This window comes from Peromyscus maniculatus, chromosome 1, assembly GCF_049852395.1.
Source record: "Peromyscus maniculatus bairdii isolate BWxNUB_F1_BW_parent chromosome 1, HU_Pman_BW_mat_3.1, whole genome shotgun sequence".
In the NCBI taxonomy this organism is placed as follows: domain Eukaryota; kingdom Metazoa; phylum Chordata; class Mammalia; order Rodentia; family Cricetidae; genus Peromyscus; species Peromyscus maniculatus.
The window spans coordinates 186,877,429-186,904,258 of NC_134852.1; the positions used below are offsets into that span (position 1 = coordinate 186,877,429).

The 26,830-nt window shown below is 40.0% G+C and overlaps 1 protein-coding gene and 1 pseudogene across 7 annotated transcripts in view; one reads left to right on the forward strand and one right to left on the reverse strand.

Annotated features, from left to right (window-relative positions):
* The window catches only part of Slc16a12 (solute carrier family 16 member 12), a 78,802-nt gene that overhangs the window by 15,033 nt on the left and 36,939 nt on the right, over positions 1-26,830 (reverse strand). For 3 of the 7 annotated variants that reach the window (XM_042269855.2, XM_042269858.2, XM_042269856.2), the window contains exon 2: positions 8,468-8,716. In XM_042269855.2, coding sequence (XP_042125789.2) covers positions 8,468-8,577 — 110 coding nt within the window. In that variant the 5' untranslated portion in view covers positions 8,578-8,716. Of the gene's footprint in view, positions 1-8,467; positions 8,717-19,008; positions 19,319-20,319; positions 20,519-22,435; positions 22,731-26,229; positions 26,339-26,830 lie in introns of those variants that run through there. The other 4 variants (XM_042269857.2, XM_076562611.1, XM_076562618.1 and 1 more) reach the window with 4 other exon arrangements.
* Positions 12,518-12,577, forward strand: LOC121826073 (U6 spliceosomal RNA; annotated as a pseudogene).

Consider the following 26,830-nt stretch of genomic DNA (forward strand, 5'->3'; position numbering starts at 1 on the left):
TTGCTGCCCAGCTTACATGGAGTGTTGGAGATGTTTCATGAGCACAGACTTCTGACTGACCTATAGTCCAAGAGAACTTAGTAAGACTCAAGCTAGCACAGAGTGCATGTACTACATCCTTGATAGCAAGTACATGGGAGCAAAATGGAAAGACCTAACAGCCCAAGAGAGGCCACGCTTTACTTCTACACCAAAACTTGGTCAAAAACAGAAAGAGGCAAAGGTATCCTAAAACTCATAGTTCCAATCACCTATGAGGAAAATGATGGCACAGAGAAAGAGGCTAAGAGGGTTACTCCTACTTCTGCTCCCTTTCAGGAAGCTGAAGATGGCTCCGTAGATAACGTACTTAATGAGCAAACATGAAGACCCAGTTCAGATCCCCAGAACTCATAGAAATACTATGTGTGGCATAATCTGCCTATACTGTCAGTGCTGGCAATATGGAGCCAGGCAGATCCCAGGGCCCTCTGTGTGCATGAATGTATAATTAGATCACATGCACACACATGCACACACATACACGTGTACACCTGCATAAATATACATATGCACTCACATAAAGATTAGATAAATAGATAGATAGACAGACAGACAGACATATAGATGAGAAGAGGAAAAAGAAGAGAGATCGATATGCAAGTATCAGAAAATAGGGGTATCAGCTGTATCTAGCATTTCCACTGTTCTGATAAAAATCAAACTCACTTGCATGTACAAGCTATAAAACATGAATTATGCAGTTTCAATGATTCTACATAGAAGTCAATACTCACATTTGCATTTGAAATTGGCATTGTATGACATATATGATCAGTAAATTCATAATAATAATTTAACGTTCCCATTTTCTTAGTTAGACAGCACTAAATGCCAAAAGAATAGCATGAAAATTTGAGTGACTACTCAAGAAAGAAAAGTATGTTCCCATTATGATTTTGCAATGTGTTTTCCATGCTTTTTTTTATTTTTAAACAAAAAGCTTTGCATTTTTATTTTGTGTTGGGCTCTTTAATTACTTTGGCAGTCCTGGTGGTGGAAACGAGATATGGGAGTAGTAGAGGGAGCTAAATAATCAACCCATGGGCAATGGTGTGGAATCTGGCATTCATGTTATATAAGAGATCAATGCCTGGAGAAGGGAAGGAAAGAACACAGGATTAGCAAAGGGAGATCAAACTGTGATATAACCTAAAGAATCCTCATCTGGGTCCAAAGGATGGCCCACCCTCTCTCCACCAGTCATCAGATAAGATGCCCCTTGAAGGACAGGCAGCTTCCTACAGGTGACAGAGAGAGGAAGGCTCTGACAGCTACGGCTGTGTGCTTCTGTATGTGTACTATCAGCTGAGGCCATGCTACTGGCACATCTCTGTGTATACCACAGCCTGTGCTTCTCCACAGTGAAGGCTAGCAGAAATGCTTCAGCCAGAAGGGTATGAAAAGTAGTCCTTCTCCATCCATTGTTTTGAGAATCTATACGACCCTTGTAACAGATCCAATGTGAAGTCAGTAATCATGTCAAAGGCTGGAGTCTTGAAATGCATGTAGCCACCATCAACAGCACAGACAATAAACCGAGTGTAAATTACCCAGACAATTGTATGACTTTAATATGAATTAAAACATTGCAGAACATCTTAAAAACATGAATTAACTGAAACTACATTAAGCCAGTTTTAAATAATAGCAACAAGAAAAACAAGATCCTTTCAACACAGATACAACAGAGTCCATCTGTCGATCTTGCTTCCTTCCCCAAACAGATACTGATCTCAAGAACACTCACTAATAAATTCTGCAAAAGAAACTATCAGCAGAGCAAACAGACAACCTATAGAATGGGAGAAAATACTCATCAGCTATACTTTAGACACAGGGCTAATACTCAGAATTTGCAAAGAACTGCATAAATTAGACAGACAGACAGACAGACAGACAGACAGACAGACAGACACACACACACACACACACACACACACACACACACCAAAGTGTTAATCGGAAAATGAACTCAGGAAATGAGAAGTTTTCCAATGAAGAGACACAAATGGCCACTAAGTGTTTTTTACAGTGTTCACTATCCCTAGTCACCAGGGAGGTGCAAGTTAAAACTGCTTTTCAATACCACCCCATCTCAGCCAACAATCTGACAACTGTCAGCAAGGGTGTGGAGAAAAAGGAACCCTTGCTCACTGCTAGTGGGGGTGCAAACTAGTACAACCATTGTGAAAATTAGTAGGGCATTTCCTTAAAAATATTAAAATAGAACTACCATATGATCACTATACTACACCTGGGCATATGCCCCACAAGCTCCATGCCATACTACAGAGATGCTTTCACAGCCATGTTTATAACTGCTGCAATCACAATAGCAAGGAAATGAAACTAGCAACAGGTGAATGAGTGAAGAAAATGTGGTACATGTACACGACGACATTTCAGCTGTAAAGAAATATGAAATTTGCAGGAAATGGGTAGATATGGAAAATATAATCTTAAGCAAGGCGACCCAAACTCAGGAGGACAAAAGCCTCATGCTTTTTACATGCAGATCCTAGTATGTTAAATACATATGGGTTTATATAAACAGATAAAAGTGTGTGTAAAGCCTAAAAAACTCAAAAGGAGACAAAGAGAGGTAAAAGTAGGCACTGAGGAAAAATGGAGGGTAAACAGAAAGACACACAGGACACAAAACGAGGAAGAGATTGGAGACAGCACATGGGGAAATTTGGGATAGTGGAGGTGGGGGAGATGAATGGGACTAAGAATCACTAAAGCACTTCATTCAAAAATGCAATAACGATAACAAGATTTGATATACTAATTTAAATTTTAATAAAAAATAAATACCTATATACTAAGAGCAATAACAAAAATCTTCTGATGTTCCTTACTATCCAAAAAGACTTCTGGTCTGGTACTAAAATGTCTATTATTTTCTCCTAACTATTCAGTTTTCAATATAAGTGAAAAATGATTGAACAGATATAGCCTAATCATCCTAACAGTTAAGTGATCCATCACCCAGGATTCTGAGCAGAACATGATTGACTTTGGGGCTAGGTAAGTCTTTGAGGGATTTGTCCTGTGTGGCAGGATGCTTAGCAGCTCTCCAATTTCTGCTCCAAATGTCTCCAGACATTGTTAATAAGCCTTGAAACCAAAATGAGGCTGGCTGACAACAAGTGATCTAATCATCAAGTTTTCCAATCCCTCTGCAGAGCATTCATATCCCTCCATGGGTCTCAACTCCTCCATATTGTTCATAATTCATGCCAGTACCTTTCCCCTGATATGTAGCTCAAAGCTCCTAACTAATGCTTCTGAATTCACACTTGGCAGTCTTCAAAACATTCTGCCAACAGTGGCCAGAGTTACCTTCCTGGAACACAAATCAGATCCTGCCATTTCAAACATTTTAGCTTGACTCATAAGATTATGCAAGCTGAACCTTTTTGTTTGTGTTCCTTTCTGTCCACTGTTGGGTACTTCACATCAGCCAAAATGAACTTCTTTCTGCCTCTTTCAACACACTCCTGTGTTTTATGCACTTCTAGACATTATTTTTTATGTGATTCTCCTCTAAGCCCCCTCTTTTAGTCTCAGGCAGTCAGTCAGTCTGCACCTCCAGGAAGTCTTCCTTGACTACCCCCTTACTACTTAAGACAGAAATTGATGCTTTTATTATGTGTCCTCTGCATGCTGCATGTTTATCATGAGATGTGGCAGCTCCTTTTACATTTGTTTGTACTGTCCACTAGACATTGCTCTGTGATAGCAGAAGACATATCTGTCTTAACTCACACTAAATCCTAAATATCTAATATAGTATATGTCATGAATTGGGAGCTTATAAATATTGTTCAATGGAAGAAGAGGGAGATGATGAAAAAGAGGGAAGGAGGAAGGACAGGAGGGAAGGAGGGAAGGAGGAAGGAAGGAAGGAAGGAAGGAAGGAAGGAAGGAAGGAAGGAAGGAAGGAAGGAAGGAAGGGGAGGGGGAGTCATGCCATGATAGAGAAATTGATTGGAATGTAAGGAAGTGAAATGGTCCAATAGAAAGAGAAGAGGAAGAATGGCCGGTAGCTTCAACAGAGGGGCGTGTTCAGAGGTGAGCTGAAGCAGGGATATGAAACATCCAAACATGCTCTGAAGAGAGAGAAAGAATGAGCAGGGTCAGGTGCAGAAGGTGGTGATGTGAGAGCAGAGAGAGTTGAGAGATGGTGAGCTATTTTAAAATTAGAAACCATGGTCTCTTCTCATCTTTGGGGAACTTAGTATCAGTGTGATGTCTCTTGTGATTTTTCTTTTTGAAAATTTTACCTTGTTTTTCCACTTGCTGATTTTCTGAACTAAATTGACTAGTCACAACAATATGAAAATCAAGGGCATGAGCTTCATGTTTGGACACATGAGTGTCTTAGCTGGAGGTAAAATGTTTAATCCATCTTTCCAAGCACTTCAGTGATCATGGCATTCAGGAAGATGGATTATGTCATTCAGAAGGAAGAGGACCAAGTTACAAATGACAAAAAAAACAAAAAACAAAAAGGAATAATATGGTCATATTCAACCTCTTTATAAAGGGGAGAGATGACCATAGAGCTTTCCAGATGGTGGAAACTTGTGTTGTAAGATTTAAAACCCATTGGTGATCTTACAGAAATTGAATTGTAACAGGAGCATGCATGCATCTGGATTTTGTTGTTGTTGTCTGGGATACCTGTGCAATAACAGGGGTCAGGAAGGCAAAACTCTCATCCCACAGTCATAGCAGGGAAACAGTTACTGAGGAAAGTTCTTGATCTCAGGGTCTCAATTTCTTCATCTACAAATCAAGCATTTTTGTAAGCATGACTCACGAAAGTCAGAATAATGAGTCTCGTGACATCTTTTCAGTCCTTGAGGGTTTGTTCACAAGAATGTAGATACAAAACACAGCAAGCATCATCGCTGATAACCAAAACTGCTTTCTTAAAGATAATTTGACTCAACGGGTCAACACACTTGCTATCTCCATTTCATCTCTGCTCTAACACTGTGCTAGCTACTGCAGAACTGGTTGCTAATACGTGGCTTGGCAAAGAGATATCTAGGTTGATTAAGTTATCTGCTGAGTCAGTTCAAGAACTGACTCACTGGGGTGTTATATCCTGCTAGTTAAAAATCACTGCCGTATACCTTGAGTAATCCTGCAATGTGGTGGAAATGACTTTATGAAATCTATTTGAAAGCATGCCAACAAGCACAAAGTAAAGTTAGCAATCATTTGGTTTTTTTGTTGTTTTTTTTTTTACCCCAACTGTTCTTAAAAGAGTTTGAAAAAGCTGCAAAACTCCAAAGAACTCCAGACATTTATTTCAACTAAGTTGATTTGAACCCAGAAAAATCTAGGCAAAAACAAGTCTCAGGCCTCTGATATTCTTTTGTGTGGATATTTAAGTCAAATGTTTGTTTCTCAAGTATCACTTAAGTTGTGAATGTATGAATCTGTTCATCATCATCAATTCACATAATTGTATTTTAAATGTGACTCTTACATGGATAATGTATTTTAATAAAGTTACCTTAAGAAATTAATGCATATTAATAAATAGATGCCATAAATAAATAATAATGACTGCATCCATGGACTGCAGAACTTTAAAATCTAAAATTTGCAAAGTACAAGTTCAGAGCTGAAATAGGACTTTTAAACGACTTGGATCATAATTATAGCACTGTTTATAAAAGCAGAACTCAGAAAACAATATAAAATCCCATTAATGAAAATGTGTCCATTAATTGTGGACACAAGCACAATAGAATTTTAAACAACTATTTTTCGGTGAGTTAGAACAATGTTTGTTGATATGGAACAATCCTGAGAGAAATTGTATCCTGTATCTAAATTATCCTGCTTATGTAAATAACAGGAATGTACATTTGTGTTAGCTCAAGGTTGAGGGGGCTTTTTGTTTTAATTTTGAGACTGAACTAAAAAAAAGTTATTGCTGATGTTAATTTTTAGGCAGTGAAATTGAGTCAAGAAAGAAGAGAAAATATTTTTTATATTTCCAATGTGTTTGGATGCTACCATCTGAACGCAAGATATTTTGTTTTGAGATGTATGTTTTAAATAGAAAATCGAAGCATAGTTGTCCCATAGACACTGATTAGGCAGATTACCCTGGCTTTCACTTCTTGTCCTCCTCCCCAGTTCTCTTGGCTGCTTCTTGGTTTGTGACATTTAGATGGCCAGGCTGGCTCCATCACCACACTTTGTCATCGGCCTTTATTCTGCTCAAGTATTCTTATCTTGGCCTCTTCTGTTGACCTCTGGCACTCTGCCTTGACTGCCAGCCAGTCTTCTTTTCTGCTTTCTGACTAAATTCTGGGCAGTTTAGGAGTGGTGATGAAGGGCAGGCACTGATGCAGGTTGAGACATCTTTCTCTTTTATTTCTGCCCAATTCTTCTACTCATTATGGCTTCACTCCAAGGACAACTTCTCTAGAAAGCCTGCCCTCAACTTCCAGGCATGAGTTTGTCTCTATGTAAATCACATTTTAATTCTATATTGACTAAAGTTAATATAACTTTTTGATGACCTACATCAGGAGCTTAGAAGCCCATCTGTAAATGGGTGGCTTGTCTTTTTTGGTAGGTTGTTGAATCTTTTGACTACCACCAAAGGTCGTAAACTTCATATGTAGTCAATATGGATGATTTTGTTCATATTTCAGCTAATTGTGCATGAGTCTACCATAAAATAGCCAATGTATCTATGGTTGTAGAAGCCTCTAGTACAGAGTTATGTCTTCAATGATCGCAGTTTATCTCTATCCTGGCAGCTATAAATATAGGTAAGTCACTTAGCCTTGCCACTAAGCAGGGATAAATGTGCCCGTTTTGCCTAAATCAAAAGGCTCACAGGAGACAGTGTGATTGACAGAAGAATCTTAGTGTTGCCACCAGGAGCACTATAGACAACCTTGGGAGAACACAAATTCATCATGAAGATTCAATTACTCAGAATACTATAGCATAAGCCCTCCTTATAATGCAATGAGCCCACTTCCAGAACTTTCCTCTTCTGGGACTAATAGAAGTTTCCATTTGTAAGAAGCTATACAAAAGAATTCCTTTTTAGTTATACAACCTCCTCACACTCAGAATATAGAGGAAGAAAATCAGACTCAATATGAAATTATTTTGAATAAAATCTTTATTAGGACACATAACCAACAAACCTTAATGGTGACAAATATAAACCTCTGCATTGACTCTGTTGGCATACAGATAACAATATCTTCATTTATGACATCAAATGAAGTTTTTAGTGCAAATACTTTCTTGTACTGTCAGAGAAGAGAAACTCAGTCCATTTGAGCAAAAGTGAAGAAAGAGCAATCACGTGCATATCAGAAGTATTAATTCATTTATATATGAAGTGAGCTAGTTGGATAGTAAGTTTGTTGATCACCATACCTCTGGGAGAAAACAAATGAGTAAGTGAGGACCAAAGGGTCACCACTATTTTTATACAGTTGCTTTTCTTCAACATAAAATCCAGCCACCATCACCAGAGTCAAAATACAAAGTGAAGCACAGGAATTTAAATTCTAGGTTTGACACTTCCCTGTCTCAATACTTACCAAACAAAAGGGTTTTCAGGATTCTTTGAAGTTCCATAGTTTCCCTCCCAAAAGGATATAGATTCTAACCTTACACAAGCTTGGCTTGATTACGAGGTCTTCACAAACCTATTATAAATTTTATAACTATACTTCAGTCATGGGCATATTTTTCCTTATTCCTATACTGCAAGCTTGAAGATATATTGCATACTATAGTCTCTTGCTATAGTGTTTTCTCATTTATGGGTTCTGAATCATAAATGTAATTGTTTCCACTACAAAATCTAAATGATTAATACTTATCCTAATTAAGATTTCTCATTAATATATCATATCTAAGAAAAAGAAATTTGTAAAGATCATCTTATATATCCCTAGAGCCAACTCAGTTTATACTAACTTAATCTTCTTAGGTATGCATTTAGCAATTCTTTATAATCCCTAGAAAACTGATTTCTTTACAAAAAAATACCATGGAAAAATTCCTCTTCTAAGGAAAAAAATCATGACAATTCTCCTGTTATTTTATATAGGAGGAGTTTATGTGTTTCCCACTAAAAAGTAAGTGCAATATGGAAATTAGGAAGAATTATGTATCATATACTTCCACATTTTGTAGAGATACTCATGAAAACAAATTTATGGATTAGATTTTGCCCAACACATTAAAAAATTCCTAAGTGTCCTAACATATATTGTATATTATGGAAGAGACCAATACTGGGCCTCTGTAGCATTGTAGTATCATAACTTGCAAAGCAAAAGGTACATGAGCAGCCAAACACACATATAAAATGGCATGAGGTCATCCTTAACAAATCAAGAAGCAAAGACCTACTTACCTGGTGACTGCTCTGGTGCAGATGGTAACAAGAAAGCAGCCAGCCACAATCATCCAGCCCCAGCCTCCATCTGGAGGGGCTACTGACCCAGCTCTGGTCACCTTTGCCATGGTTTCAAGTCTGGGTTTCTTCTCCTTCCAAGTTACTTCAGCAGTTAAGTTATGATCTTGAAAGTTTGCTACCCAGTAACTCCCTGTTGATATTCAAAGTTGATACAGGATGCTACCTGCCACAGGGGTTACTGGCCATCTAAAATGAAAACAAAGACATGCTTTTAGTCTATTGCCATGTTCAAAGGTGCATTTTTTCACTTGATAAGTAATTATTACTTTCCTATTAATATGATTACTTATATCCATGAATCCTGGGGCATGGTAAAGACCAGTAGCTGTCCTTTTAAAAAAGTCTTTAAATGTAAAAATGTTTTTACATTCAAAATATTCACAATCCTTGAGAAGTTACCAGTCCTTCAGAAAACTCTTTATGAAAAAAACAAAAAAAAAAACCTGAGACAGTAGCTTATATTAAACCAAAAATATACATGTGATGTAATATAAACCTTAAAAAGCATTAACACAGGCAATGTGAATATAGAGTACCTTTAAATTATTTCCCATGACACACCTACAATTTAAATTCTAAAATATATATAAATACTAGCATAATCTAAAATATATTTACATATCAAAGTATAATATTTATTTCTGAGATAAAAGATGACAAAACGACAGATGTATAGCATTTCAAATATCAAAAGAGCCACATAAATTTTTCATGTACAGCAAGAACATTACTCTTTCTATCTAGGTGAAGATATAGAGGAGAATTAAGCCACATACACTGTTGGCAGGAATGTGAATTAGTCTAGTCTCTGTGAGAATGAGTATGGAGAGTCCTCAAAAACTAAAGCCAAAATGAGTATACCCTCCAGCTACACCACTCATGAGACTATGCCAGAGGAATCTAAGTCAGCACACTATGGAGATACTTGCCCATGAGCGTTTATTGAACACTGTACACAACAGTCAAGTAATGGAACCAGCCCAGGTATCCATCAGGAGACGAATAGATACATTAGCTGGGGTACAAAAGACAAATGTTGCTTGTTTTCTCTCACATGTGACCTGAAGATTTTTACAGATGCAGAGAAATCATACATGCATATGTGACATGAGAATGGAGTGGCGCTGTCTAGGGCAGTGGTTCTCAACCTTCTTAACACTGTGACCTGAACACAGTGTGGTAGTGACCCCCAACCATAAAATTATTTTCATCGCTACTTCATGACTGTAATTTTGCTACTGTTATGAATCATAATGTAAATATCTGATATGCAGGATATCTGATATGCAACCCCTGCGAAGGGGTTGTTCAGCCTCTAGAGGGGTCATGACTCACAAGTTGAGAACCACCAGTCTAGGTGCTAGCAGGAAAGAAGAGGAAGAAAAAGGGTAGGTAGGTACATGATATACTTTAATTGTCTCTATGAAACTTATTATGAACAATTAATACCTGGTAATACAGTTTACTTTTTAAAAAAAAAAAACAATCTGTCTATAAGGAACATTAACAAAATACAAAATTGTATAAATCCAAGGCTTGGAGAGATATTTCAGCCATTAAAGGCAAAGGCTCCCAACCCAAACATCAAGTGTTTGGTACCCAGCATCAACATCAAAGCCCATCTTTCCCACTTCCCTCTCCTTCTTACAGTGGCACAATGGCACATGGCTTTAATTAAAAGAAAAGGACATCTTTTAAAAACCAAACACAGGCCGGGCGTGGTGGCGCACGCCTTTAATCCCAGCACTCGGGAGGCAGAGCCAGGCGGATCTTTGTGAGTTCGAGGCCAGCCTGGGCTACAGAGCGAGATCTAGGAAAGGCGCAAAGCTACGCAGAGAAACCCTGTCTCGAAAAACCAAAAAAAAAAAAAAACCAAACACAATTGCACGAATCTGAGTAAATTTAAGCAACAATCCTCATCATGCTGTAGTGATAACATGGTAAATGGAGGTCTCCTGTGAGTCAAAGTTAACCTAAATGACCACAGCATAAGGACTATCCTCACCAGGACTAGGGAAGGCAGAGCACCACTTGTGAAAGCATTCCGCCCCACCACAGTTCTCCCCAAAAGCACAATCCTCAGAAAGAATGCTGCTCTCCCCTTTGACAATGGTGAAGCTTCCCCTCAGAGGAGACTCCATTGACGCTGCTGCGTCTGAACACATATGGCAACGGGTATCTCTGCAGGCTTTGGATGATACAGTTTGACACCAGCCCTGGAGATTTCAAATTTACTACTGGCACTTCTGTCAACAAGATGTCCACACAATGCTAAAAAGTGGCAAAGGAAGAGAGAAGGGGACCCTACAATGTTAGCCCTGTGGTTCCTCTTGATCACAAAACAATGCATTCAAGTTTCTCTCAAAAGAGCTCAATTAGTAGTTGTGTCTTCCCAAAGAAATGCACAGGTTTCCTGTTGGGAAGCCAGCTTCCTGGAGACTGAAGTAGCCAGCAGTTACCATAATATTAACTTAAGCAATCTTGTAGATGATTAACCCATCTGATATTTGCCAAAAAACAGTAGGGAAAACTTTTACTGAGTCACCATTATGTCTAAACCTATAAACAAAGAAAGCTCTACCTTTATGAAACTCTTCACTTTACTAATAATCCTCTAATTTGTTGTATTTTTACATCAATTGCTAAAATGTAATTGTAGTATATATCTTATTCTGGCTTCAGAAAGATTTTCTCAATCAGAAACTGTATTAGAATGTCCTTCTAAAACTATCCTTTTGAGTACAAATTGGAATTTAGTCCCAATTCACTTCATCTTCTTGGTGCTTCAAAGAATTTAATCATTTGCAAAGAGTTGCTAACACAGTAACATTGCTGTAAAGCTTTACCCTTTGGGAGGGATACATCTCTTTCCTGTTACCCTCAGTGGAGTTTTGTAAAGTAACCTCTTTTATCTGTAGAAAATACACAAATGCATGCATCAGCAGCTGGCTGGAAGGAAACTGGATTCTCTTGTTTTGGAAGCTCTGCACAGTCACTTTCCATTGATTTCCTTCCCCGTGTCTCCTGTTTCCAGTGTCTTCCCAGTTAGCAGGATACTTCCTCTAGAAGCTGGTTTGCAGCCATAACATAGGTAAAGGCCATGATGGAAAATTGCTGAGAGTGGAATCACAATTACTGTCCAAGTGACCCTATTCAGTGGTGTGACCCTGTCTGAATCACTTCATCTCTGCTACTGTTTCCTAACTTATAAAAACAGGACACTGGACTACTGAGACCTAGTCTCTAATTCAGGTAGCCAGTTGTGGTAAGTCAGCTTTTTGTCTCTGTGACAAAATGAGAAAAACAAGTTCAATGAGGAAAAGTTGATGATGGTCCATGGTTTTAGTTCACGGTTGGCTAGGTTCATTGCTTAAAAGGCAGAGCCTCCTGTGAGGCAGAACATTATGGCAGGGAGGGTACAGTAGAGCAAAATGGCTCATCTCAAGTTGCCCAGGAAGGAAGGGAGGGAGAAAAGAGAAAGAGAGATAGAGACAGACAGACAGACAGACAGACACACACACACACACACACACACACACACACACACACACACACACAAAGAGAGAAAGAGAGAGAGAGAGAGAGAGAGAGAGAGAGAGCGAGCGAGCGCCCGGGGGAGCAGAGACAGACACAGACACAGAGAAAGACAGACAGAACACAATGACCAGTGACATGCTTCCTCCTGATAGGAAGGATAGGTTCTACCTGCTAGGAGCCCATTCAGCTATGAACACATCAATGAATTAAACTATTGATAAAGTTAACATACTCGTGAGCCAATCACTCTCTAAAGCTGGTTGGGGACCAAGCCCGAAGCATATAAGCTTCCTTTTTTTTTTTTTTTTTTTTTTTTTTTTTGGTTTTTCGAGACAGGGTTTCTCTGTGCAGCTTTGTGCCTGTCCTAGAACTCGCTTTGTAGACCAGGCTGGCCTTGAACTCACAGAGATCCACCTGGCTCTGCCTCCTGAGTGCTGGGATTAAAGGCATGTGCTACCACATACACTAAAATTGCAACAACACAGAGAAGATTAACATGGCCCCTGCACATCCAAGCTTCTTTGAAGGATGTAGTTGGAAGGTTTCTCCAGTCCTACCTGGCCCTGTGGTCCCACAGCCACTTATAAAATAATCACTCAGGGGCTTAATATTATTTACAAACTGTATGGTCTGTGGCAGGCCTCTTGCTAGCTAGCTCTTATATCATAAATTACCCATTTCTATTCATCTGTAAGTTGCCACATAGCCATGGCATTACTGGTCTGCTGGCATCTTGCTGCTCCTTGGGCAGCAGGCTAGTGTCTCTCTAGACTCTGCCTTTCTCTTTCCTGTCTCTCTCCTTGGATTTCCCACCTGCCTCTAAGCTGCCTTGCCATAGGCCAAAGCAGTTTATTTATTAACCAATGGGAACAACACATATTCACAGAAAGATATCCCCTAGCAGAAGGCTACTTCATATCCAAACCAGAAACCTGAACTAACTACATCCTTATTATATAAGTCTTCTTGTAGAATGAGCACTGTCCATAAACTCAACTGGCTTCATTCTTTGTTAGTAATCAAGCAAATTTGAAATTTGTCAGCCTGACTCTTTTTTGAGCATTTATAAAGTACTCCAGTTATATAGGAAATATTTTTGAAATAAGTCATGATAAATTGCCCTTTATTTCAAACCAGTTTCTCTCAATGGTCCTTTTCTATCACTGGGACTTCTAGAATAGTTATATCTACAGGCAAAGAACCATGGGCCATATTATGGGAAAATTGCCACCATAGAGAAAGGCAAAGTAGCCACAGAGTTAAAGGGATGAGATTTTTTTAAGTGAAGAGTGGCAAATTGCCCACATTTCTCTGAGTCCCACAGAGACGTGGTGAGGTGAAGAGAGAATTACACATTAACTTAGAGGGGAAGCTGTAATATCAAGGTCATGTGTGACTGTGGGAACATACAGCTTTACCGGGTACCCTGTGATGGTCTTAACCAGAAAGAAGCAAAGACAGCATCTATGCATTGTCCCTCAAATCCGTACCTGGATGTTCAGGTATTCTCAATGGAGAAACAGACAGTAAATAGGTGACATAAGCCAAGGCCATGGCAAAGAGAAAAGTGACTCTGTGGCAAATACACTAAGCCAAGTGGGAATCATGCCTGATCCTGAAGGACTCTCATAAGGAAGACGGGGAAGGTATTCATGTTCTGGCTGAGTACAAACCGGATTCCCCCAGGAGCAGATGCCAGTACCTAGACACTAGTAAGATGAATCATTTTATAATGAGGTGCAGGAGACCCAAAGGGTGCTTGGTGGCCAATGATAAAACAACTCTACACAGGCTTGTGAGACCTTAGGAAAAACCAGGAACCTGACAATTCCACCTCCACCATCACAATGACAGTACGTGTGCTCCTTCCTAAACCAGACACTGCTAAGGGGAAAAAAAAAAAAACAAAAAACAAGAGAGGAGATAAATGACCCTTACAAAGAGCCAAACCTCAGGCATGGCTGAATAATGCACAAAAAAAGACTGCTTGTGTGAAAATAGATCAAAACTCTTAAAGATGGTTAAAAACTTTAAAACTGAGAGATGATTTACATAAACTAAATCACATTTTCTAAAGATTTATTTTATTATTGATTCATGTGTATGTGTGTGTTGTATGTATAGTGCAGTACTTATGAAGGCCAGAAGAGGACATCAGATCCCCTGAAACTGGAGTTACAGGCAGGTGTGAGCTGCCATGTGGGTGCTGGGAACTGAACTCGGGTCCTCTCAAAGAACAGCCAGTGCTCTTAACTGCTGAGCCACCCCTCTAGGTGCCAAAATACAATCATTTTAAAGACTACATTTCAATGTGATTTGCAAATATATGCATTTGCCTAAGTATATGACCATAATCAAGGCACAGAACATTTTACCACCTACTAATGGTACCATCATGCTCCCATGCACTACACTAAACATGAGGTTACCACTGATTTGCTTCTGTCAGTATAGACTAATTTGTCTCCCAAGAATTTCATTCAGTAGGGCTGGAGAGATGGCTCATCAGTTAAGAGCACTGGCTGCTCTTTCAGAGGTCCTGAGTTCAATTCCCAGCAATCACATGATGGCTCACAACAATCTGTAATGAGAACTGGTGCCCTCTTCTGGTGTACAGGCATATGTGCAGGCAGAACACTGGAAACATAACAAATAAATCTTTAAAAAAAAGAATTTCCTACAATATGGGATTTCTTTAGTTCAAGATTAAACTTGAACCACATCCATGCTAAGCATATGCTTTACCACTGAGCTACACCTCTAGAACTTTCTATGATGTTTTGAGCTTCGTTCTGTTTGTTTTGTCCATTGCTGATTCTATTTCATTGCTCATTAGTAGTCAGTACTATGAACCCATTACAGTTTGTTTATTCATTCACCTATGATGGACATTAGTGTTGACTCCAGTTTTAGATCGTTATAAATAGAGCTGTGAACAACTGTGTACAAGTGTTTTATGGACCTATGTTTTGTTTTCTGTAGCAAATTTCTAGAAATGAAATAGCTGAGTCTTATGTAAGTACATACCTAAACTTAAGAAGAAACTGCCAAACTACTTGAGATAGTTGTATGATACTGTCAATAGCATACCGCATTCCAGTTACCTCTCAGTCTTAGCAATACTTGGCCTAGAGACATGTTTATTTCAGCTATTTTAGTGTGTACCTAATGATCTCATTTTAGTTCTGATCTGTACTTCCCTGGTGAGAAATGCTGCTAACTACTACATTATAATTAACTATTCATAAATCTTCTTGTATGAAGAACTTATTAAAGCACTAAGATCTCATTTTACTGAGATACAAGAATTATTTATTCTAGATATGAATTTGTGTATTGCAAATATTTTCTCACACTTTATGGCTTGTTAATTTCTTAGTGCTACATTTTGAAAAGCAAAGGTTATTAATTTCAATTAATTGGAATTTATTATTACTGCTTTTATACTTAATTCTATTTTTATGTCAGTGATAAATGATTAAAAATTAGAGTGTAGGGAATGGAGAGATGGCTCAGGGGTTAAGAATACTGGCTGCTCTTCCAGAGGACCTGGATTTTATTTCTAGGACTCATATGATGGCTCACAACCATCTATAACACCAGTTCTAGGGAATCTAACCTCATCTGAACATGAAAGCACCAGGCACACACATGGAATACAGACATATATGAAGATAAAAAGCTCATACACATATAATAATATAATAACATATAAGATTTATTTAAAAGTTGGAGTTAAAATACTACTTTGTAAGGGCTGAAGAATTAGAAATGCTTATGAAATGATTTACCATAATATGTATATACATATTACTTAAAGACTAAAAACTACAAATAGCACTGACAGGAATGTAAGGAGGCCTGAGAGACAGAGAAATAGAAAACCATGTTTACTGCTTTCAAGACTTAGAGAATATCATCACTTCCCAAACTGATTAATAATTCCACACTTGGGAGGCAGAGGCAGGCGGATCTCTGTGAGTTCAAGGCCAGCCTGGGCTACCAATTGAGTTCCAGGAAAGGCGCAAAGCTACACAGAGAAACCCCGTCTCGAAAAAAAAAAAAAAATTCCAATGATAACGCAACCAAAATGCTAATAGTCTCTTTTTAATAGAGAATGATAAGCAGATTGTAAAATTTGTAAGAAAATATGAAATATCTATAAAAGTCAAAGGAATTTTTAAGAGAAAGAGCAGGGGCTGGAGGGTTGGCTCTGCGATTAACAGTGCTTGCTGCTATTGCAGAGGACCTGGGTTCAAGTCCTAGCACTCACATGAGTGGTGCTAGCTCCTACATAGAATCCTAACTCAAAATGCTCGGTAACTCCAGTACCAAGGGATCAGGCACCCTCTTCTAGCCTCTGCTGGCACCAGGCATACACATGGTACCCAAACATGTATGCAAGCAAAGCACTAATACACATAAAATAAAAATAAATACTTTTTTAAAGATTGAACACAGGCTCATAACATACTAACTAATTTTAAAACCTATTCTAAATCAAAGTCAACAATGCATTTGATTGCCAATTAGATCATCAGAGCAGAATATACTAATTCAGTGGGGGGGGGCAGGGGAATAAATCCAGGGGCTTAAATCACACCATCTGCAGAAACTAACTCTGAATGAGTAGCAGATATTAACACAAAAGTAAAAACTATAAAACTGCTAGAAGAAAATGGGAAAAGCTCTTTAAAATGTGGGGATAGACTTTTTTTTAAGGAAGGACACAAACCATGAATTTCCCATTCTTACATTCACTTAAAACTCGGATTGGTGAAGAATTTAGATTTATGATAGGAACAAAGAAATTGTAGGATTTCAGAGGAGGTTCTGTTGCTTCTGTTTCTGCCCTATGAAGGCATTCTTTGGGGATGTAACATTTGTAGTGCTTATGATGTCCCATTTAGAGCTGGTCTTTCTAGATGGACCTGTTTCTGTAGAAGCAGGAGGAAGTATCTTTACTTAGTCGTGTATGTATCCTTTTGGTCTTGTGCCCTGGCATCTGGAACAGTGCCTGACTCCACTTGCCAAGCCCAGCTGATTGTACATCTCTTGTGGATACTCACTGAGAAACACCTTGCCTGTCAGTCACATTTTGCGCTCATTTTGGACAACAAGGAAACGTTTGGTTCTGTCCCAACCAAGAACTAAGGTTCATTCAATGCTCTGGCCTTTGACTAGGAAACCCCGAGGGATCATGTACATTGGAGACTATTAGAGGGCAAATGTCCAAGTATGTTAGGAGAGAATTTCAAAAGAGACTTGGAACCTTTACATCTGCACTGCAAAGTGTTCCAGCTGGTGGCTTTACAGATTCTCATTCAGGGGCAAACTTAAATCCAAGGACTGAGATGGGAGAGTGTTATTAAAAATTAAAAGTTTCTGTTCAATTTGGAAAGGCTCAGGCCAGGTCCAGGCTATTATTGTCTGCTTAGGGTCCTTGGCATTAGGTACACCTGCAGCTGAACATGAGGTTACATATTTTTGTTGTTTAATGATCTTCCTCGTGTGTCACGGCAAAAACAAACAAACAAACAAAAAAACCCAAAAAACCAAAAACCCGTGTTATTCTTGGATAAAGAGAGACTATTGTTTTGCTCTTCCTTTCTTCCTTTCTGCTTCTCTCTCATTAGTCCTCAGACAGATCCTACTAACAAGCAAATAACTACCGGCTTCCACCAGAAGGCTGTGGATGTCCATCAGGGACCTTTGGGCACTAAATTGCAACACTGATCTCTGAGGAAGGAGCTGCCACAGTTTCTACAATGTGTCTGCTATTTTGACGCTATAAATACTTTATATAAAACCCAGAATAAACACCCAAGGGATTGGAATGGTATTTGACCCACAGAAAGGAAGGAGCAGGTGCAACGAGTGTTTCACAGCAGTACAGAAAACAAACTGCTTTCCCCGACCCGGTCAGCTCCTGGTCCACACAGTCCATGACTCTAGGCAATGTTAGACAGTGTTTACATCTAAGCTGATTGCAACACACTTCAACAGCAAGAACTTGTCCCAGATTTCCATTTTCAACAGTAACAGAGTTCTTCTCTCTCTTATTTAGAAGCATTGGAGTAAGTGGAAGCCCTGAACAGAATCTTCTTTGGGACATCGATGGTATAGACTGATTTGGATATTGAGATCAAGATGTCTGATATGGAGACAGACATTCCATACAACTAAGTACAGGCAAAAAAAACCTGGCATGAAGCTGGTGCTTGGTATTTATGCAGTCCGGTGAATAATTTTTCATCTAACTCAATGTTATTTTTGCAAACTCTCTAATGCCAGTTTACACCGTTAGAGAATATGGCATTATGAAGTCAGATCACATTATACTAAGGACATCTTGGCTCCAGAGGAGAGCCCAGGGCTGGAGATACATTGCACAAGGTCTTTTTTTTTTTTTTTTTTTTGTCACTAGGAAGCCTGTTATTGAAGAACAACGGTACTGTCTGTACCACATTTCCTCACTCTGTAATTGCTGTGCACCGTCATATTGTTGAGACAGGAGGGACAGTGAGTCAACTATTTCAGCTAGCTGGAAGTTAACCCTTTGCATTGTGGAATATTGTGAGAACTGTTTGGAAGTGAGCCTAAATTGGTAGCTGGAAGCAAAGAGTAGTCAATAAGCATTGAACTTCCCCAACTCTCTAGTCTGAACATTTTCTCAGATCACATAGAGCTGGTCCAAGGAGCTTGAGAAATGGGGTAAGAATTCACCCATTCTTTCTCTGTTCTTTATAGCCACTGCAGCCAGCATTCCCAGAACCTATGTCACGAAGCCCTAAGTGACTACATCTCATTGGGAACACAGGGCATCCTCTGACAATAGAATGGGACAAGCAAGTCTAGAAGCAGAACTTCACTGCCAGGCTTCACATCTCCTTCCTTTTGCAGAGTGGCTAAAAAGGAGTGTGGGCCTTGGGAGGGCTCACCTGCAGAGCCTGGCATGCTGCCCGCTGTCTGCCCCACATACACAGGCCATCAAATTCCACAGGCCCTCAGAGATGTTTATTTTTGTGTTCTGTAGACTCTGTTCACTGCTTGAACCACAGCAGGTCACACAAAGGACAAGGTGTAGCTGAGACTGAGAACAGAGGGCAGTCTTTTTCTTCTCTTTCATTCTTCTTCCACTCTAAGACTCAGAACCAACATTTCCTTCTTGAAGTGAAAAAGTTAGACACAATTTTACAAAACTCTTTTCAGATTTGGCTTAGCCATCTTTCTTCCTGTCCTCATAAGAACAGTGAGAAATGAATCATTAGATTTCACCTTCTAATTTCGGGCCCCAAAAGTCTTGTCGTAGCAAACATCTCAGAACTAGGTCCCAACTTTTCTGTATGTGAGTATGGTCCATATATTCAAAAATATGCCCGTAGCCAAGCTGGAAATAGTCATTATTATTAACATAAATTATCTGATGGAATATATAAAGACATCAGGTAAGATGAACTCCATAGATTCAGATAAACTGCATTTCATGGGGCTCACTAAGGCATTTCTATACACTTGAAAATCATGATGATGTGTAGTAAATCCCACTGACTGACAACACTGCACATATGTGTGGATTTGCAGTCCCTGGACTTGTTTATTTGTCTCCCAGGCCTGAGGCTCCCAGAGCAGAAGCCCCTCTGTTTATGCAGCATAGCTGTGGAGAGCCTGGACTCCTACTGGTTAACAACACGTAAGGTCCAACAGGAACTAGGAAGTGGGAGAAAATTCAACAATGGCTCAATTCACAAAGGTATGGGCAGTTGAAAAATCCAATAAAGGCGATGGTAACAACCGACAGCTGTCATCATGTGATGCCTGCGACGGCAAAGGGAGAGAGCAGCTGGGGACCCTGGGTGGGCTGCTGTAGAAGATCCTGGGGAAAGGGAAGCAGCCCCCCTACAAGATGTGACAGTGCCACAGTGAAGGAGATACATGTGTGCACCATCCTCAGGCTCTGCCTGCCTTCACAATGCCAGGGTGGGGTTTTTGAACCCACTGAGAACCCAACTGATGCTGCCCATGCTGCCAGCTTCCAGAGCAGAGGACAGGGTGGAAATCGGATGGTGATCGAACCTAAAGAAACCAATGAAAATGGCTGCATGGTAGCATCACCCAGGGGCTGCCTTGCCTTGTCTTGCACGCACTAGGGCTGTGGTCAAGTCTGGAGCTGGTGCTCAGCCTCACACTTAGGCTATAAGTCTCTGCAGTTACCGAGTCAGATCTTTCAGTGGTCCGAATATAAAACTTACTTATGAGACTGGCCTCTCCATTCTCTGTGAAACATAGGCACTCCCTGGGCTTCAGCCAGCTGTCACCTTCAAACACTTGATGCAAAAACCTCAATCTCTGTTCCTCATCTTTCTGCCAAGTTGCAGGTTTCTTATTGGTCAGTAAGGCGCCTTGAATGCACATGTCCAGAGAAGCACTAGCTAGTCATTTCTGGAAATACTTCAATTTTTCAAGATTAGTTTAGTTCTTCTACAGTTTTATACATGTGTATAATACATTCTGATTATTCTCTCCCTACACCCTCTGTCATCTCTCCCACCCCATCATCCCCTCCTCCTTGTCAGTCCCTTTCCCAGATTTATGACTTCTAAAACAACAACAACAAAAAGAACTCCATATGCCTCTAAACAAAATTCTCCTTGGTGAAGAATTCTAAGGGTCCCTCACCTCAGTAAACTGTTCAATGAGGCTTTTAAAGCCACATTATATATATATATATATATATATAATGTCACATTTACTTTTGGTGAAAGTGTGCATGTGTGCATGCAACTGTGTGTGTGTATGTGTGTGTGTGTGTGTGTGTGTGTGTGTGTGTGTGTGTGTGTGTAGGTCACAGAACACTTTGAAGGAGGCAGCTCTCTCCTCACCACCTTGAGCCCAGGGACTGAGTGCAAGTCTTCAGCCTTGATGGCAGATGCCTTTACCCCCTGAGCCATCTCACCAGAACACTTTTAAGCACATGGAATATACATAGCCCTGGCATGAGGTCGGTCATGCATGCCTCTGCAACACAACTCAGGGATAACTCTTCTGCCACATCCCTTAATATTACTAGTTCCTCTTTAAAAGACTTGAACTCCACTTGTAAGCCAAAATACATGGGAAAGCATGTGACAAAAATTTTACATATTAACAAATACTAATTTCTGCCCACAGAGTATCAGCAGATGCATTCTTTGCCTTTATTTATTTGTTTCAGTCACTTTCCCATTTAAAAACAAGAGATGCTGGCATACAATCTTTATGTAGGTGCTCAAAAAGAACTGCTTAAGTAGAAGCTGAGGGTATAGCTCAATTATAGAGCATTTGACTAGCATACATAAGTACTCTGAGTTTGATACCCATCCACAGGCACACAAACCACACACACACCTTAAATAAGTTACTATATCAAATAGTAGCATGTTTAAACATTGCTAGTAAATAAATATCTTTAATATTTTACAATATTTATTAGAAAATAACGGAAAACAGACATTTTCTTATAGTATTGAAAGGAAAAATTAAAAGACTCAACATCTTCATCCACTCTCAACTTTCCCTTATTGAGATAATACAAAGGAGTCAAATATTGAAAGGATAAACAAGAAGACCACAAGCCCAGAAGTAGTGTGTCCCTTCATATTTAAATGATTTTTACTTCATTGTAGCATATGGTTGTTTCTCTCCTTTGAACTGCACATGGAAATTCTTTACAGGAAAATTATGTCAAATACATATGTTTATACTTCTTTCCTTTTGATTATTTTTCCTAAGTGTTGTATGGATGATATATCCAACCATCAACTAGACTAAAGCCTTACAAATTACAGTTCTGAGGATCATAACAGCACACCAAAAGGTACATATTGGGTTCAACTCAAAAAGAGAACACAGAATGTATGTATTATGAATATACATGTATAAATACATTGGAGCAAGAAAGAAAAAGGAAGGAAGGAAAGAGGGAGGGAGGGAAAGAGGGAGAGAGGGAGAGAGGACAGCAAGCAGCTGAGTGAGAAATTGAAATTAGCAATAGACTATTCCTACATTATCTGACTCTTGGAACATACTACTCTCTTTTTAACTAAGTTTGTATACTTACACCCTGTTTTTTTTTTTTCCATGTAACATCTGTTCACACACACTTTTCTATGTTTGCCACAGTTGATGTTTGCCATCTTATGTATGTTCTTACCGCTTTCATGTCAGCCTTCCTTGGTGAAACATACCAAGACTTGAATGCTAGAATGGTTTCAGATGCATTGGCATGAGGCTTTCCTCTGTGGATTAAAAATGTCCCCTGTACCTTTCATCTTCCCAACAAGCTGAGAACAGGGATCCCTTTGTGGAGACAGATAGAGTGGCACTCACCTCAAATCCCATCACTCGGAGGAGGTTGAGGGATTGTGAGTTCAAATCCAATCTTAGTTTCTTAGTGAGACTGGTTGGTTTACAGCCATCCCTTGAGCACGGGACCCTCAGAGTTCTTCCACCTCCAGTCCACACCTGCCACCCCGGATGGTGATACTGGGCAACTTGTCAGCAACAACTCCACCATACACAAAGCTGCCTTCTCTGGGACAATGCTCCCGAAGCAGGCTTTCCCTCTATCATGAGCCACTTGTGACACCAGGGCATGCTGGTGGGCATGGGCCAGAAGGACTCCTACATGAGCGACAAGACCCAGAGCAAGAGAGGCATCCTAATCCTGAAGCACCCAATGCCACCAACTGGAAGGACATGGAGTAGATCGGGCACCACAGCCACAATGCCTGTGAGGAGCAAGACCTCCCCAATCTACAGCCAGTGGTGAAGAGATGGCCCAGATCATGCTGGAGACCTTTAGCACCCCAGTCGTGTATGTACATAAACCATCCAGGCTGCACTACCCCTGTGGCCTCTGTTTGTATCACTGGCATCATGATGGTTCGGGCTTCCCTTAGCCCCACTTCATCCTGCATCCAGACCTGGTTGCTTAGGACCTGACAGACAGACTACCTCATAAAGATACTGACCCGGTGCAGCTACAGCTTCACCAACATGGCTGAGTGGAAAATTATGCATGACATCAAGAGACTGTGCTATATCACCCTGGACTTTGAACAGGATACCACCTGCTGCTGAAACCTCTCGCCCAGTCATCACCATGGCAACCAGCAATTTGCAGTTGGGTGCATTCTTTCAGCCTTCCTTACCAGGTATGGAATCCTGCAACTCCATCATGAAATGTAACATCACATACCCAAATACCCTGATGCCAATACAGTGTTGCTGGATGGCACTGTCATCTGCCCAGGCATTTCCATCAGGTTGCAAAGGAAACCATTACCATGGCTCCCAGCACAATGAAAATCAAGACCATGACTCTGCCTGAGCATGGGTCACATGGATGGCGACTCCAACCCGAACCTGCTGGTCATCTTACAGCAAATGTGGATCAGCACCCAGGACGTACTACAAGCCTAGCCCTCTCTAATACACTGCATATGCTTCCAGATGGACTGTGAGGGAGCTGCTTTACAAATTTTCTTGGTGAAACCTAGCTTGAACAAGAAGACTAAATGTTGCCATGGTTTTTTTACTATAATCATTACCTTTTAATTGTTGTGGGGTTTGTTTTGTTTTGTTTTTGTTTGTTTGTTTGTTTTGTTTTGTTTTGTTTTTTGGTGACTTTAACTTGAGACTGAAAAACTGTAACAGTGAAAGGGACAGAATTTGGTTGGAGTAAGCATCCTCAAAGTTCTGCAATGTGGCTGTGAGCATGTATCATATTGTTTTAAAAATAGTCATTCCAAGAATCCATGAGATAGATACATGGCTACAAGAAGTCCCTGGCTGTCCCAAAAGCTGCCTCCTTGATAGCCACTTAGTCTACACTCTGAGTCCACACAGAGGAGGTGACCGTATTGTTTTTGTGTCAATTATATACTCAAAAGTTTTAAGTCTTTTCCTTAATTTTTAATAGCCTGTGTGTGTGTGTATCCACCCCAGCCTGAGATGTCTGAAGGCTTTTTGGTCTTCCTGAGAGAGGGTTGAGGTGTCAAGGGCTTGCCTGTCCATTGACTTGAGGGAGGTTCAATAAAAGTGTATACCTTACAAAAATTAAAATAATAAAGTAAGCTTATATTGTGGCTCACAGATGTAATCTTAGCACTCAGGGTTAAGGCAGGAGGATTGCGATGAGTTCAAGGCAAGCCTCGGTCCCAGAATAAGCTCCAAATCAGCCCACACTACAAAGTAAGACTCTGTCTAAAACAATAGCTGTAAGAATAAAGGGCCAGTGGTAGAAGTCTCAGTAGGTGAAGGTGCTTGCCACACAGATCTGACCACTTGAGTTTAATCCCTGATAACACAAAGGACCAAGTCCCGTGAGTTGTCTTCCAACTCCACACGCATGCTATGGCACACATGAGCCTCCCTCCTCCTGCATACACACAGTAATAAATACAAGCTCAAATTTTTAAAAATTGGCTTGTGATTTGCTGTAGCCTATTTGGGAGGGGACATGTGCATAGATAGATATGTGTGTGTGTGTGTTTGTATGAATAAAATACACGGTTTATCCCAGTCTGGTTTTCCACTAGATCTTCCGAACTGCTTTCCTCTTATAAAGTGATGCAATATTTGATGAGTAAATAACACAGAGGTTAAGTCCACTCGAGGACAACTGCCCCTCACAGGATGAGAATGCTATGTTCTCTTAGCATTCTAGGCTCCTATGAGGAAATCACTTTGGTTTCTTTGATGAACTTCTTCAGAAAACGCCAATAATGGAAAAATAGTCTCACTGGGGACTAGGAGATAAGAACAAGTTAATGTTTGCAAGATGTAAATAGGTAAAGGCACAAATTACACTGTCTAGCACCCCGGGTTGTTTTGGGCCTTGACTAGACAGCGGTCCTCCTGCCTCCTCCAAGTGCTCCAGCAGGCTTCAAATCTTTAAATAAGATCGTCTGAGGAGAGTGAATGAACGTTTTGGCGAATAACCATCTGTAATGCTGAAGAGCACAGTTCAGGCTCTAATCACGCATGACTGGAGTGCTCACTCTGCATCTAGAAAAAGCCCTCAAATTATGCAAAATTAGTTTATTGGGCCTCATTCCTCAAGATTGATACCAATTAACACAGCTCACCAAAGGCCAGCAAATGGCTACAGTCTATGCTGCTACCCTAATACTCTTTCTTCTCAGGTGCTTTCCTATGACTAGAGTCCAGTGACTTTTCCTCTGGGTTCTATGCTAACAAGTTTGGTGTTATGGGTTCCAGCCCTCACTTATAGATGGATGATCAACTTGTCACAATAGGGAACATCACAGCCCAACCTATAACCAAAAATGAGAATCCCAAGTTCAGAATCTAAGAGTAGATAAGACCAAGTCAAAAAGAAAATAAGAAAAAAGACCCAGAAAATTTAATAGCGTGAACCCTATCCTTCTAGAAAGAAACACATCTGTGCACTTTATTGTGACTGCTGGGCTGCAGGTATGACACTGGTCTACATTAGTCCACCCATGCTGCTTAACAAAATACCACATACCGGAGGGCTGGGACAACCAAAAGTTATTTTCTTACAATTCCGAAGTGAAGATTTTCCATCATTAAAGTTCCAGAAAATTCAGCTCCTGCTAAGAGTTCTCTTTCTAATTTAGAGACCATACTTTTTCTCCACCTGGCATTCCTTGGAGCATATGCATGGGAAAGATGAGAAACTTGAGTTCCCTAATACCTTCTCTTACAGAGTGCTATGGTTTGAATGTAGTTTTTCCTTTGGCACTCATGCTGAAATTTAATCCCCATTATGAGCTTTTAAAAAAAATGGTTACAGTTGGGCTCTTTGAGAAGCAATTAGGGCTCTGCCTTCAGGAATGTATCCATCCAGTAACTCCATTAATGGCTCATATTGATGTGGGTTACTTCTAGAATGTGTTGTCTATAAAGCCAGTTTAGTTAGGTCTTTCTCACACTTTCTGTTTCTCACTAAATGGTGCCTTATGCTGCCTCAGGACTCAACAAACAAGAAGGCCATCATTAAAATGTAGCTCCATCATGGAACCATAAGCCAAAATAAATCTCATTTCTTTATAACTTACTGTGCTGATTAGTTTTAGCTGTGAACTTGACACAGCCAAGAATCACCTGGGAAGACAGCCTTGCTTAGGAATTACCTAGATTAAGTTGGCCTGTGGGCTTGTCCTTGGAGGGTTGTCTTGAATGTTGATTGATGTAGGAAGACCCAGTTCATAGTGGGCAGCACCATTCCCTAGGCAGAGGATCCTGAACAGCATAAAAGAGGAAAAAGCTAGCAAGAGCCAGCAAGGGTGTGTTTACTCTCCTTTTGCTCTCAACTGCAGACATAGCATGACTAGATGCTTGAGTTTATGCCTTGACTTTGACGGAATGATGAACTTGGAAATGTAAACCAAATAAACCCTTTCAATCCCTATGTTGCCCTTTGTCAGAGTATTTGTCATCGATATGAAGAAAGCTAGGGCACTTGCCATGTCTTAGATACTGTGTTTTCAGCAATAGAAAACAAAATGAGACATAAGGAAACTAATTCCATTAGACCAAGAGCCAACCTTACGGCCTCATTGAACCATAATGACTTCCTTGCAGGCACCATCAGCAAATACAGTCATATGGAGGGTTAGGGCTTCAGCATATGGGTTTTTTGAGAGACACAGACATGCAGCCAGTGACAAGTGTTTTCAGCTCGGGGAGAAGTTTGTGGAGTCCTTGCTGGCTGTAGCCTAAGTCATAGGGCCT